Source organism: Thamnophis sirtalis, unplaced genomic scaffold, assembly GCF_051295495.1.
Source record: "Thamnophis sirtalis isolate CommonGarterSnake01/CBP01778 unplaced genomic scaffold, rThaSir2_p1.2 scaffold_9, whole genome shotgun sequence".
In the NCBI taxonomy this organism is placed as follows: domain Eukaryota; kingdom Metazoa; phylum Chordata; class Lepidosauria; order Squamata; family Natricidae; genus Thamnophis; species Thamnophis sirtalis.
In genome coordinates, this window is record NW_028261389.1 from 24,921,651 (window position 1) to 24,935,684 (window position 14,034).

At 39.8% G+C, this 14,034-nt stretch overlaps 1 protein-coding gene across 5 annotated transcripts in view; it reads left to right on the forward strand.

Moving 5' to 3' along the window:
• Nucleotides 1–14,034, forward strand: part of RFX4 (regulatory factor X4) — an 83,452-nt gene that overhangs the window by 18,681 nt on the left and 50,737 nt on the right. For all 5 annotated transcript variants that reach the window (XM_087723098.1, XM_087723093.1, XM_087723095.1 and 2 more), the window contains exon 2: nt 10,686–10,772. Coding sequence is in view for 4 of the 5 variants with exons in the window: in XM_087723093.1 (XP_087579219.1) it covers nt 10,686–10,772 (87 nt within the window). In the remaining variant the exon portion in view is untranslated. The remainder of the gene's footprint in view (nt 1–10,685; nt 10,773–14,034) is intronic.

A 14,034-nucleotide genomic window follows, 5' to 3' on the forward strand; every position in this document is an offset into this window, starting at 1 on the left:
CACTTGGAACAATACAATTTATGGCTCTTTTATATATAGTCACAAACTGTGTCTTTCTTATCTTCTGCAGCTTTACAGTGCTGGGCAAATGTCCCAGAGGTGGTATTCAGCAGGTTCTGACCACTGGAGAACCAGTAGTGGAAATTTTGAGTAGTTGTGAACCAGTAAATACCACCTCTGACTGGCCCCACCCCCATCTATTCTCTGCCTTTCAAGTCCCAGCTGATTGGGAGGAAATGGGGATTTTGCAGTAACCTTCCCTTGGAGTGGGGAGGGAATGGAGATTTTACAGTATCCTTCCCCTGCTAGGCCCACCAAGCCATGCCCACAGAACCAAAACATTTGAATCCTCCCAAAACATTTGAATCCTCCCAAAATATGGAAGTGTCCCTATTTTTCACCCCGTTCTTCCTATATGCTGTGCAATATTTCTTTTAACTAGCCAAATAGAGGGACAAAAAACAAAAGAAATCCAGTTATTTCCTCTTCGTTGTTTCCTAGCAGCAATTTATTTTCATCTGTAAAAATAATAAATCCCCGAACAGCATCCAACAGTTGCTGGATAAGAGAAACAACAAATTGTACTCTGGCTGTACTTGGTGCAACCATCACAAGGAAGAGAGGCCTCCCCTAGAAGAGATTCTGGGAGCTCAATTCTCTACCCGTTCAGAAGTAATTTTCATCTGTTTGCTGCACTTGATTCAGTGTTATACCTGGTTCAAACCATTTTTTAAAAAATCAAAGGGAGGGTGGTTAGTGTGTTTTGTTTGAAAATTGTTCTTACGACAATTCTCCACACCCATTGAAACAGCTACTAGTTTTATTAAGCTTTATTAGCGATCTACATCTAAACATGAGTAATTACTATGGTTTTTCAACAAAAGCAATACGTTCAAAACATTCTTAAAGATCCATATCATCCTGTGCTCCCTTTTTTTTATTATTACCATCTGGCAGACGGTACAGGATAATAAAAACAAGGACAAATAGACTGAAAAACATCTTCTGTCCCAGGGCAGTAACTATATTAAGTGCTATGGTACAGTGCAATATTAATACAATATCGGATTTTCAGTTTCAATTATATAGCACGTGAAGGATGTGTATTTGTGTTTTTATTTTTATAGTTATAATGTACAGTGAAGAGGGCATTTATTTTCATTGTTTGATGTGCAATGACAATAAAGTAAAGTAAAGTAAACTAAACTAAATAGATCCATGCATTTGATCAGATTACTATATTTCATTATTTTCATCAAGATGCCTATATGTGGATGGGCAGAACTGTCCTTTCAAAATAGCTCTAAAAACCCAACAACAATAAATGGTTCTCAGTTACAAAAGAGAAGTGGGAGTTTCTCATATAAGCATTTGGTGAGCAATAACAAAAGAGAAAGTTCCATTTGTGGCAAAGTTTTGGCTGACCGTTGTTTGTCCAGGCTCTTCAAACGCTGTCTTGGAATATCTTATCTTCCATGCAGCCAAAATAATGCATAGGCCTCTCATACTCTAAATTTTAAAATAAAAATGGTAGGGTATAAAAGCAGCAAAATTCTTTTGGTGCTGGGTGGCAATTTAGGGAGCTGAATTTTAATCAGATGAGTGGCACAGTCTGGTCACCTCTCGCGCTCTCTCTTTGTTGGATCATTTCCACCCTGAGCTCAGTACACAAACCATCTATTGAGCAACTTGTATTCAGTGGCAAGGATTATTCAAGACTAGATGCTTGTTTTGTTAAGTCTAAAGGAAAAGCGTAAGAAGATTCTCTTCTTTCCTTTTTATGTTTTCTAGGCTGTCTTGCACTTCCCTCGGAGAAAAACTGAGCCCCATAGTGAAAGAAATGTTAGTGTGCAGGATCTTTCCAAAGGAGACTGAATGTTGGAGGGGAATGGAGAATTTGAACAAAAGACGAGTGATTTGGACTTTAATTCTTAATATATTTTATATATATAAAAGTTGGAGAAACTGGAGGCTTTCTAGAAAAGTTGGAACTGATCCATGTGACCAGAAGTGGTATTCATCTGGTTCGGACCGGTTCGCCTGAACCGGTAGTGGAAGTCGTGGGTGGGCCTATCCACCTGCCCTGGCTCTATGCTGTTCTATTTAGGCACGTTTTTGAGACTGGGCGCATGTGCTCAAGCCACACATGTGAGCAAAGTGCATGCATGGAAGGACGGGCGTATGTGCAGAAGGCACCCGCGTGCCCTGCAAACTGGTGATAACGAAATGTGCAACCCACCACTGCATGTGACAAGATGCTTTGCATGATAAGCCATTGTATAGCTGTACAACCCCAACAGTAATGCAATTCTCCCTTTCTTCCTTGAGTCACAAATGCAGGAAAATACAGTGATATCCCAGTCAACCCAAGTACTTGAGATAGAAGTTCATATAAAGTAGCTTTTCCCTCCCTGGTGGTAAAAAATTAACAAATTAACTAATCATTTGTTGTCCTTTTGTGGCATAATTTGCTGTCCGGCACAACCTCTGTGCCTAGAAACAGTCACAGGAATAGGTTTGTTGATATGTTGACTACAAGCTGGGCTAAATTGCCTTCAGTTGGGTTGAATCTTCTCTACTTGTTGCATGGAGGCAGATTGGATGGTGGGTCATCTCTACAAAGAAGAAAAAGGGACAGCTCATTTACTGTGCCACAAAAGGGAAGAACAAAAGTTTCACTTATTATTCCTATATTTTTTAATTCCTATAGTGTTCTGTCATTGTTTTTAGGCTTGCAATTGATTTTCAAAGCTTCTTACCATCTGCAAACATTATTTCATGTATACTTCTTCTGATGTACCCATCCTGTATGCACTTTATCTCATATAGGCATTTGGTAAGCAAGTTTCATAGGGAACGCAGTGTCTCAGTGGCTAAGACACTGAGCTTGTTGATCAGAAAGGTTAGCAGTTCGGCAGTTCAAATCCCTAGCGCCGCGTAATGGAGTGAGCTCCCGTTACTTGTCCCAGCTTCTGCCAACCTAGCAGTTCGAAAGCATGTAAAAATGCAAGTAACAAAATAGGAACTACCTTTGGTGGGAAGGTAATAGTGTTCCGTACACCTTCAGCATTTAGTCATGCTAGCCACATAATAACGGATATGTGTTCAGACAGTCTTGGCTCTTTGGCTTAGAAACAGAGATGAGCACTGCCCTCTAGAGTCGAGAACGACTAGCACATATGTGTGAGGGGAACATTTACCTTTTTAAGCAAGTTTCTCTCTAAAGTGTGTTTCTATGCATTTCTTTCAATAATACAGGTAGTCCTCGACTTACAACAGTTCATTTAGCGACCGTTCAAAGTTACAACAGCAGTGGGAAAAAGTTACTTATGACCATTTTTCAGACTTATGACCATTGCAGCATCCCCATGATTATTTGATCAAAATTCAGATGCTTGGTAACTGGTTCATATTTATGATGGTTGCATGTCTTGCAGTCAGGTGATCAGCTTTTGCGACCTTCTGACAAGCAAATTCAATGGGGAAGCCAGATTCACTTAACAAGCATGTTACTAACTTAACAACTGCAGTGATTCACCATTTAACAATGGTGGCAAAAAAGTAATAAAATGGGGCAAAACTCGCTGATCAAATGTCTCACTTAGCAACATAAATTTTGGGCTCAATTGTCGTAAATTGGGGATTATCCATATATAGATTTTTGTGTGTCCTTCTCTAATATATACACAAACTTTTGATTGCAAAATTAAGAAGCATTCAATGAAAATATATTTTGGTTCACATATTTCAAATCAGAGAAGCATGTATTAAAATATGAATTGATTTATCTTCCTCCACATCCTTCCCATGAAGACTTGCCAACTAGCCACTTGGTCTCACCATTATTTTCTACTATTCATGCAATAGTTGTCATCAGGATTTGTTATTAGACTTAGAAACAAACCAATAGCAGTAGCAATTACATAACCTCACATCACAGACACATTACTAGGATATTTCAATTTTCATGTTCCCAGGATAAAGACTTGGAACAGTGGTGGGATTCAAATTTTTTTACTACCAGTTCTGTGGGTGTGGCTTGGTGGGCGTGGCATGTTTTGGTGGGCATGGCAGGGGAAGAATACTGCAAAATTCCCATTCCTTCCCAATCAACTGGGACTCGGGAGGCAGAGAATAGATGGGGGCAGGGCCAACCAGAAGTGGTATTTACCGGTACTCTGAACTACTCAAAATTTCTGCTGCTGGTTCTCCAGAACTGGTCAGAAGCCGCTGAATACCACCTCTGACCTGGAGTGAGTTATCTGGTAAAGATAAAATCAATGAAACTGTTTAAATAGTTTTCCCTATTGAGGATGGATAAGCAGGGTAATCTTTCTTTAGCTTCTGTGATATATTTGCAAAAATTTTTTTAAAAAAACAAACAAAATTGACTCATTTTTGTTCTGATTTAGATTCCAGATTGTCAGGGCATGTAGGGCAACCAGAACAATGTCTTGCAGAAAGATCTGAGATTCTTTGGCTATTGCTGATATTGTAGACTCTATAGATATTGTTGCAGGATGTAAGCTGTTCCAAATAAAGCTGCCCTTTGCAATTGACTGATGATAATTTCGTCAGTGCTGATGGCATTCATGTTTCAGCTGTTTTGGGACTGTACCTAAGGCACTTACTACTATTGGTACTACCTTTCTATCATTTGCCACTATTTGTATTTGCAGGCTTTTTTAGTCTGTTATCTTCTCCAGTTCTTTCTCTTCTAGTCTGCTGTCTCCAGGTACTGCCACTTCCACTATCCAGAGTTTTTTTTTGTCTTTCTTATCGACAATTATTAAGTCTGGGGTGTTATGTGATAGGTGTCAGTCGGTTTGAATTCTAAAATGCCAGAGCACTTTAGCTTCTTTATTTTATGTGCCCAACAGTTTTTGCTTGCAGGGAAATGTATTTCTTGCAGATTTTCCAATGCACCACTGTTGTTATTTTGCTGTGCCGTTGTTTGTAGACAGTCTGTGTAATCTTCTTGCAGCAGCTAAGCAGGTGACTGTTTCTTCAGCTTTTTTCAGAGGCTATCTATTGCCACTTCTCAACTTTGGTTTTGAATGCATTTGTTCTAAGGCTTGGTATTGTGCAGCCAAAATTAGACTCTCTGTCTCTTTCTTCAATTTTCCTCTGCTTAGCCATTGCCAACAAGGTCTGGTTATTATTTCTTTTCCCTGCTGTTTTTAATAAAATTATATGTGTGTGTGTGTATATATATATGTGTGTGTGTGTGTGTGTGTGTGTGTGTTATTTGTGCTGATAAATAAATAAAGGGAGACTAGTATAGATCTATTTCAAGCTATTTAGCTCTCATCAGCTAGCCATACCCTTACTGGGATTTGAACCTGGGCTATATTACATACTAGGCAGACTTCTTAGCCATTAGGCCACAGGCTCTTATCTGTTATCAGCGAAGCCAGGGTGAAAGGTATCTATTAGATTTTTACAACCCCTGGTTATTCAAATAGCCCAGGTTCAAATCCCAGTAAGGGTATGGCTAGCTGATGAGAGCTAAATAGCTTGAAATAGATCTATACTAGTCTCCCTTTATTTATTTATCAGCACAAATAAAACACAAATATAACAAAGGCAACAGTAAAAATATTGGGTTTCTGTCGTGATGGACTCTTGTGACGAGCCGATTGACAGATGTTGGAAGCAGTTAGCTTCCTCCCATAATTGGGGCTTACCAGGGGTTGTAAAAATCTTTATATATACATACATACATACATACATACATACATACATACATACATACATACATACATACATATATATACACACCTTTTTTGCAGATGCCGTGTGTCTTGCCCATATGTTTTCAAGTACAATTTAAAGTGTTGGTTTTGATGTATGTGGCTTGAATCCATGTTATTTGTGGGGATGTCTTCTCCAAACAGGGCTCGCCTGCTCTGTGTGTTCTAACCATGAAGCAATTCTTCAGATCTCTTTCTCTAAAATGTTAGAGAGGATGGAGATTTGAAATGATATTTCATTCTGTAATAGTCTGTCACCCAAGGTTTAGATGCCCCCTCAGTTTGTTTGTTTATTAAATTTATATGCTGCCCATCTCACTGTCAAGTAATTATTTCAGAATTGAGAAGAGCAATCAATATGTTGTTTCACTGAACCTTGGGGCTAGTGGTGTCTATCACATAATACTGTCCTTATTTCATTACATTATTTAAACTAACTACTTTATTATGTTTTGCTTAATAACTACTATCTAAATCTTTGGGGAGTTGGATGAGATCTAAATTAAATAACGTCATTAAATACATACGTTAACCACAAAACAAACTTTGCATTCTTTTTTTCCCCCTCTTTATTCAGGTTTGGTGTTTTTTGTTCATTTACTAATTGAAGATTGCTTTTATTTCTTTTTATTGTTGTTGAACAGTACTAAACAGTACTAAATAGAAATGGCCGTAGTTGGTGTAGATGAAGTGGTAGCTGGTGTAGATGAAGTGGTAATTGGTTTAGATGAAGTGGTATGTGAGAATGAGGTTGGGAGATAGAAGGAAGAGTTTCAGACTAGGAAAAGGTCATAAACGAGGCAGCTGTGACCCCAGAAGAAATAGCAATAGCAATAGCAGTAGACTTATATACCGCTTCATAGGCCTTTCAGGCCTCTCTAAGCGGTTTACAGAGAGTCAGCATATTGCCCCCAACAATCTGGGTCCTCATTTTACCCACCTCGGAAGGATGGAAGGCTGAGTCAACCCTGAGCCGGTGAGATTTGAACTGCTGAACCGCTGACCTGCTGATCTAGCAGTAGCCTGCAGTGCTGCATTTAACCACTGCGCCACCTTGGCTGGGGATGTGGCAAATGGGGATGTGGCAAACACATCCCTTACTGAAGGGACCCTCCCCAGTTTCTTGGGATAAGGAGGAGAGAAGTACTTTCAGATTTGCAAGATTCTGATAATATAACCTTATCATAAAGTTAAGGCTAGTACTCCTGGAAGTGTTTCTTGTCTGGATCTTGCAAGGCTGACTGCTATATATGTCAGCAAATTTCTAGGAAGAAATTTTGTATTTCCTGAATTCTCACAGTAGCTGAGGAAAACATGTATTTGAGTTGAGGTGGTCTGATAGAGGAGGTGACAAGTTGCAACCACGTGCCGCAGTCCGGTTGTCACCTTCTTAACAACTCATCTCTTAGCTAAAATGCATCTTTTCCTTATACAATGTGGCTCCCATGGAAACCCAAGAAAAGGCACAGAAACATAAAAGAAGCCACAAAGTGCAGCAAGGATGGCCATGCTAGGATTAGAAGCACCTTTGTTCATTTCTGCTATGAATATTTCACACCTCAAAGAGCATAACAAACAACAATAGGTTCAGCATTTAATTTCGGTCTTTTAACTGACTAAAAGTCACAATATCCTGCAGGCTCTGATATATTCATCAAAATAAGAAAAACGATACCGTTGTCATGATGCAAGCACCGTACTTTTCATTCATGTGTGCACCACGTTGATACATGTACAAAAGGATCAGAGCTTGAATATTGATGGCACAATGCTGCTTTCATCATTCCCTGTTTGACCATCACGACAGACATTTCTGTGAGAAATAGCAAAAATGTAGGGATGATAAAGGCAAATGGATAGCATTACTCGGCAGTGTGGCAAAGGAAAGACATAGAAGCTGATAATCCTTGATCATTTTCATATAAAGCTTTGCCTTCCAAAGTGGCTCTATTTTAGTTAGTAGCAATCTTTTTTGCATACATTACATCTCAATATTTTGATTAGTTGGATTGTGAGAAATAACTTGCTATGATTCAGTGAACATAATTTGGATTTTAAAAATTAAGTAAGTACACATTTATATACTTTTGAAGGTAATATGCAAAGCAATTCATTCACAGAATAAAGTTCTAAAGTTTATTTTGGATATGTTGGGATCTGTTGCTTTAAAAAAAACTTTTAATAGCTTTATTGTTGTTCAGTGCTACCCAGGATTATACTACATAGGTTGGGCTGGTGTATAAACCAAGTAAATAAATAAATAGGCATCGTATTGAAATAGTACGGTTGGTTGTGATAACAAAGATGGACAGAGGTTACATTATTTATCCAGGCTAATTAATACATTGCAAGTGTTAAATGAATCAATGGTACCGTGGTCTTTCACATATTTATCTGGGAATTGATCTCAGTTATGTTAGTGAGTTAATAAGGATGCATAGATTTGCTAGATCCCATTCCATACATAGGGGCAAACTGTTCAGGAACTCTACAAGGTAAAGTCATAGTTACTCAGGACCCTGGACAGCTCACTGTAAAACTAGTTATGGCTAGCATATTGGCTAACATACTTGGTAAATAGCAACATAGAATCAAGAATTTACCTTTTTCCCCTAAAGGAATATAATTCTCAATTGAAGGTAATCTCTCTTCCCCAAAGTATGAACCCACACCCACAAATCCTACAGAAAGTCCAGTTTCCCCAATTTATCATTCAAAACTTTCAAATCGATTTGAAATTAATCCTAGATACTTTTCAAGTCGCTCTGTGTAGTTAGGGGGAGAGGGGTTTCCATGTTTCTACCTATACTAACAGAATCCACAGGGAAAAGAAAAAAATGGGCAGGGCTAGGGTTTAAAAAAGAGGGGGGATGAATAGTACCAACTGGTTGAAATTATTTTCCTGTAAAACAAGGTGCCCTGTTATATTTGCATGTTCAAACCATTCTCAAACAAAGTATTTTTTTGTAACATATACAAATGTACAAGTTCAGATTTCCAAAAGGAAAGAAGGAAGGAAGGAAGGAAGGAAGGAAGGAAGGAGCAATTTTGAGATTTTAACGCGAAGCTCTATAGAATTGATATTAAATATGACATCTTACCTCATGTAGCACAATAGGCAGGAGAGAGAAAAGCTCTGTCATTGCTACTTCTTCCCTGAGTGGAAGATACAGAAGGATATGCCTAGAGTCCCAGAATACACAAGAATCTCCATCCACAGACTTCTGAAGGATTTTTCTGGAGTCTTTTGTGGTAGTGAGGCAAAAGCAGCTTTCTTCCTATAAATAGTATCTACTTTTTAAAACAATAAAATAATCCTACCTCATACAGATGAATGGAAGAAAAAGAGAGGAAGAAGCATTGTGCATTCTGTCTAATGCTCCTAGATAAGTCAGGATAAAAATCTGACATATTTGAAAAGATGGCAGGTGACCAACTGGTGGTCTGTGGATCACTGGTGGTCTGTGAGATAATTTTGGTGGTCCGCATAAACATTATTTACATTTTCTATAAATCAAAGGTCCTCAAACTACAGCCCCTGGGCTGGATACGTGCAATGAATGTTTGTGTTGCTGCAAGAGTCTCCCCCTTTGGGGTCTTTTTGTGTGGGTCAGAGGAGGGCAGAAATTCCAATTTGGGGTCTGCTTCAGCCGCTTGGTGCAGAGGTTTGGCCGAAGGCTGGAGAGAAGTGCTGCTGGTGGCAAAGAGCTGGAGGGCTCTGTTCCAGCGGGGACTGTATCATGATCTGCAATTGGCTGACCATCTCAGCCCACTGAGCCTCTAGGCGCTGGTACCTGGCCTTGCACTCTGGCAGGTCTTCGTTCTGCTTTGCAAACCAATGCTCGTAGTCCTTAGTGAGGTGCTTCTGCTGAGCCTCCTTTTTGGTCAGATCCAATTTGAACTGAGCCAGCTCTTTCTTGCTATGGCTGGTTAGCTCCCACAACTGCTTCCTGTTGGGGCCCTAAGAAGCCCGGGCGGGCAGGCGAGGAGTGGCTTGGAGGGGAGGGGCGAGTACTGGCTGGCGAGGCTTCCCTTGACATGAGTGACGTCAAATTGGCCACATCTACCCAGTCACATGACCACCTAGCCACGCCCACCCAGCTGGTCATTAGGCAGATATTAGTGATCTGCGGGATTTAAAACAATGAATTTAGTGGTCCCTGAGGTCCGAAAGGTTGGTAACCCCTGATACAAGAGATGTTATCACGTGACCAAAGCAACACTTGAAAAATGTTGTGCCTTATGTTTTGAATTAAATGCTGTTTACAGTGTGCTCCGTTCTGTCAAATTATAGCTAGTAATGAACCATTTACATAGACAGGAATACAACTATTTTACCAAGTAACCATGGAATCTAGATGCAAATGCCAAACCGTATAGCTAGTCTTAACATTTGGACAACTGCCTTAGACAGCTGGTAGTGAGTATTAATAAAGAATAACATATTGTTATGTATGTTTCTTTTTTACTGTAAAAGGTATAAGAAAACAACTTATGCTCTCTTTTTTTGCCTCGGTTGAACACATGAATTTTGTCTCGGGGAGCAGGACTCAGTCTTACAAAGCCAAATGCTTTGTAATGACTATGCTATTATCCTTTGGAAAATGAAATAAAAATGATACAGAGGCAGTCCACATTGATCTTAGAAAGCCTTGGCTCATAGTACCTTTTAGTGTAAGGCACATATATTCTGTTTTTTTCCCCAGAATGGAAAAATATTTGATATAGTTTAATCTGACATCTTTACATGAAAGTCACATGTTGGTTTTATTTTCAATCTGTGCCAAAGAAGCTGTGGCTGAGAACATTTTTTTTTTTTTGCTTAAGTAGGGTGTAATATGAATCTGGTTTCTTCTCTGAATCTTTTACACAGATATGTTGAAAAATTGTCTAATACAGATTAATTACTTGTTTTAAAAAAATGTTTTGCAGAGAGTTGGATTGAAAGATGTCTCAGTGAAAGTGAAAACAAACGTTATTCCAGCCACACATCTCTGGCAAATGTTTCTAATGATGAAAGTAAGTATGTTTTATTTTCTATAGAAATATATAGATTCCCATTTGTTAAAAAAGACTTGAACTTTACGTCTGTGTAGATCTAGGAAAGTCAGGGAGCACCCATCCACATCTCCAAGCAGAGAAAAGGTTAGAGTTAGATTACAACTGCATCAGCCAGAAAAAACAGCATTTTATATTTATAACTAGCCGATAACCTGGCGTTGTCTGGGTATTTATTTATAGGGGGGAAATGTCCAGACCAAACGTAATTTCTAATGTTGGATTTTCCCCCTTACCAGAGGAATTCCCCCTTGTGGAGTACTGTGAAGCTGTTACCATGGCAACTCCACTGCGCTGTACAGTAGAATCCATTTTAAGGCATAACAGGCTGTATCTTAACAGAACACACACCCAGAGCAGTTTTCTTGCCCCCACAGTATTTGTTTCCACAGAGTAAGTCATCTGTGTACCAAGTTTGGTTGAAATTGCTCAAGGCGTTCCAGAGTTATGTTAGGACATACAAACACACAGCTGTTTTTATATATATAGATATATTGGACAGCTGAGTATATATGAGCAGAGGGACCTAAAGATAAGCCATTAAGATACTAGCTTTGTAGATGAAGCCTGAATCTCCCTTCTGGGACCAAAACAATACCCATTGGGATGCTTGACTGAAGGTTCTTCATTATCAGTCAAAAGGAAATTAATTGCCAAGAGAATTGTTTATCTTCCTGAGAAGGAATGCTATAAAGAGAATTTCTTACTGAATGTTCTAATCATAGACAACTCAACAGCTCATTCTCAACTCACCACCTTCCACAACCATTCCAATGTTGGTTCCAGTTCAGATTTTAAATAATTTCATTGTTTTCTTGAAACACTGCTAATGACCACCATAAAAGCTGGCTGCTTAATTCCCTGGTGTGTGTGTGTGTGTGTGTTTCTCCTTCCATATGGAATACCCTGATAGGAGTGGTCTCAAGCAACCTAGCCAGTGTAGGTAAGTTAGAAGCTTGAGAGGTAGTGTGATGAAAGAGGCAGGGTGACATTTTAGAGCTCTACCAGAATACCAGTGGTAGACCATTATTTCCTTTTTGTGTGGAGAACAAGGACAACAGTTGTGACTCTGTTAACAGCTTTGTTTCGGAGACTGCAGTGCAAAGCATATCGATCTACTTTGCACATGAAGTGGGCATAATTATGGCAAAGGTGGACATTTCCTTAAGAAGCATAATGCTTCAAGACCAAAGGGGAATACTTGGTTTATATTGTTAATTGCCTCGGGGGGTATCATTGTAATGGGAAGGAGGATATTAGAGCAATATGGTTAAAGAAAGAGTGTTCAAATACAGCAATGGGAGAGGGACAATCATGGGAGATAAGCATGCCCTTCTCCCTTTCCTTATTTACTTGTACAGGGTGTCCTATCCTGTTACTCTTTATTACTGGGATGGAATAGAGCCTACTCATCAAAAGTCTAGAAGTAGGGCTGGACAGATGCTTAGATTCCATTGCAGGTTCAGATAACAATCTCTTTTTGGGGAGGGGAAATCCTTTACAGAATCCTTTCCTTCTTTCTGACAGTTAGTCCAAATGGCTGTAGAATGAATTCAGAGAGCAATAACCCTTTGTGTCATGCATTCTGGCATCTGAGTTTTGGCATCCTTGACTTGGGACTGTAGTGTAGTCAACCCACACCTGACTCCTCAAAGCAGCTTTTTTCAGGGGTGTAAAACTGACAGCTCGCAGGCCAGATGCATCCCACACAGGCCACACCTACTCCAGCTCCGTGAAAGGAAAAACATGTTCTGACCTAGGCTTCCTTAAAAAACATGAAGCAGATGTTTAGTAGGGATGCACCTGTGATCAAACGACATATTGTATGTGAAGATGGGTTTCCTCTCCCCCCCCTTTTTTTTCTTTTTTTTTTCCATCTCCTCCCTTTCCCATTGTTGTTTGTGTAATGAAAAAAAAATAATTAAAAAAAAAAACATGAAGCAGAGTCCTGGTCCCGGCAAAACCTCTTTTATTTACACAACTGTGAATTCATTTCATTCACAATCAGCAAGGCTTGGTAAACAGTCTTTCAGAGGAATATTTATCAACACGAACCTTATCTCACTTGGAGAGCTGCCAGATAACTAGTTTCCAAATGCAGGGCAAGGCCACACTTGGCACAGAGTCTCTTATAGTCACAAAAAGAACTTTCCACTCTTGAAACAACCAAAGGAACAAATTGTTTCCTGCAAAAGCCCATTCCCCATTCTCTCCTTTTTTGTTTCCTATAGGAGGGGCCAATCACCTCCAAGGTATGGCTTTACTCCCAAGTCAACCTGCTTTCTTAGTTGTTCTTGTCTTCTGGCAGCTCTGCCCATGCGCATACTGGGAACACGCTCCAGATGTTCCTCTGACTCATTGCTGTCTAGCTCTCTCTGCCTCTGACACAGAGCCCTCATGTGAGCTTTCCTCAGTCCCTAGGACTGGCCCATGTCCCTCCCCAACCTCCTCATTGTCTGGGTCCACTGGCTGTCAATGGGCCACAACAAAACGTTGTCATATATCACATGACAGCAATGTGACGCAACAAGTTTGACACCCGTCATCTGGGAAGTTCTGCTGAAGATTCTATGCAGCTGGGGGGCATCTGGGATTCCATTTAAGGATGCCCATCAACCTACATACTGTATTTTTCGGAGTATAAAATGCACCTTTTTTTCTCCAAAAAGAGGCTGAAAATCTGGGTACGTCTTATTCACCGAATACAGCATTTTTTTGCCTCTTGAAGCCCTGCCCCCTTCACAAAATGGCTGTACATACTCTTATGGATGCTTTCAGAGACATCCTGGGGGCTGGGGAGGGCAGAAATGAGCAAAACAGGTTATTTTATGCCCCCCAGCCCCCAGCAGCACTCTATAAGCCTCCATAAGGCTATACATGCATTTTTTTGGACAAAAAACGGGCCCATTTTCGCAAAAAAACCTGGCTTTTTTTTTTTTGCTCTTTCTTGCCCCCCACCCCCGAGGAGCATTCTGCAAGCCCTCCCAAGGCTATTCGTGCCTTTTTTGGGAAAAAAAAATGGGCCCCTTTTCGTGAAAAACGGGTCATTTTTGGGAGGTTTGCAGAGTGCAAAAACTTTTCTTTTTCCTTTTGGAAAGCTCTTTAACTGATTGATGAGAATTACATTGAACAAGTGCTGTGCCAGCAGAAACACCTACCTATCTATTGTATTTCTCTCTCTCTCTCTCTCTATTTCTTCTCTCTATTCCTCTACCTACCTACA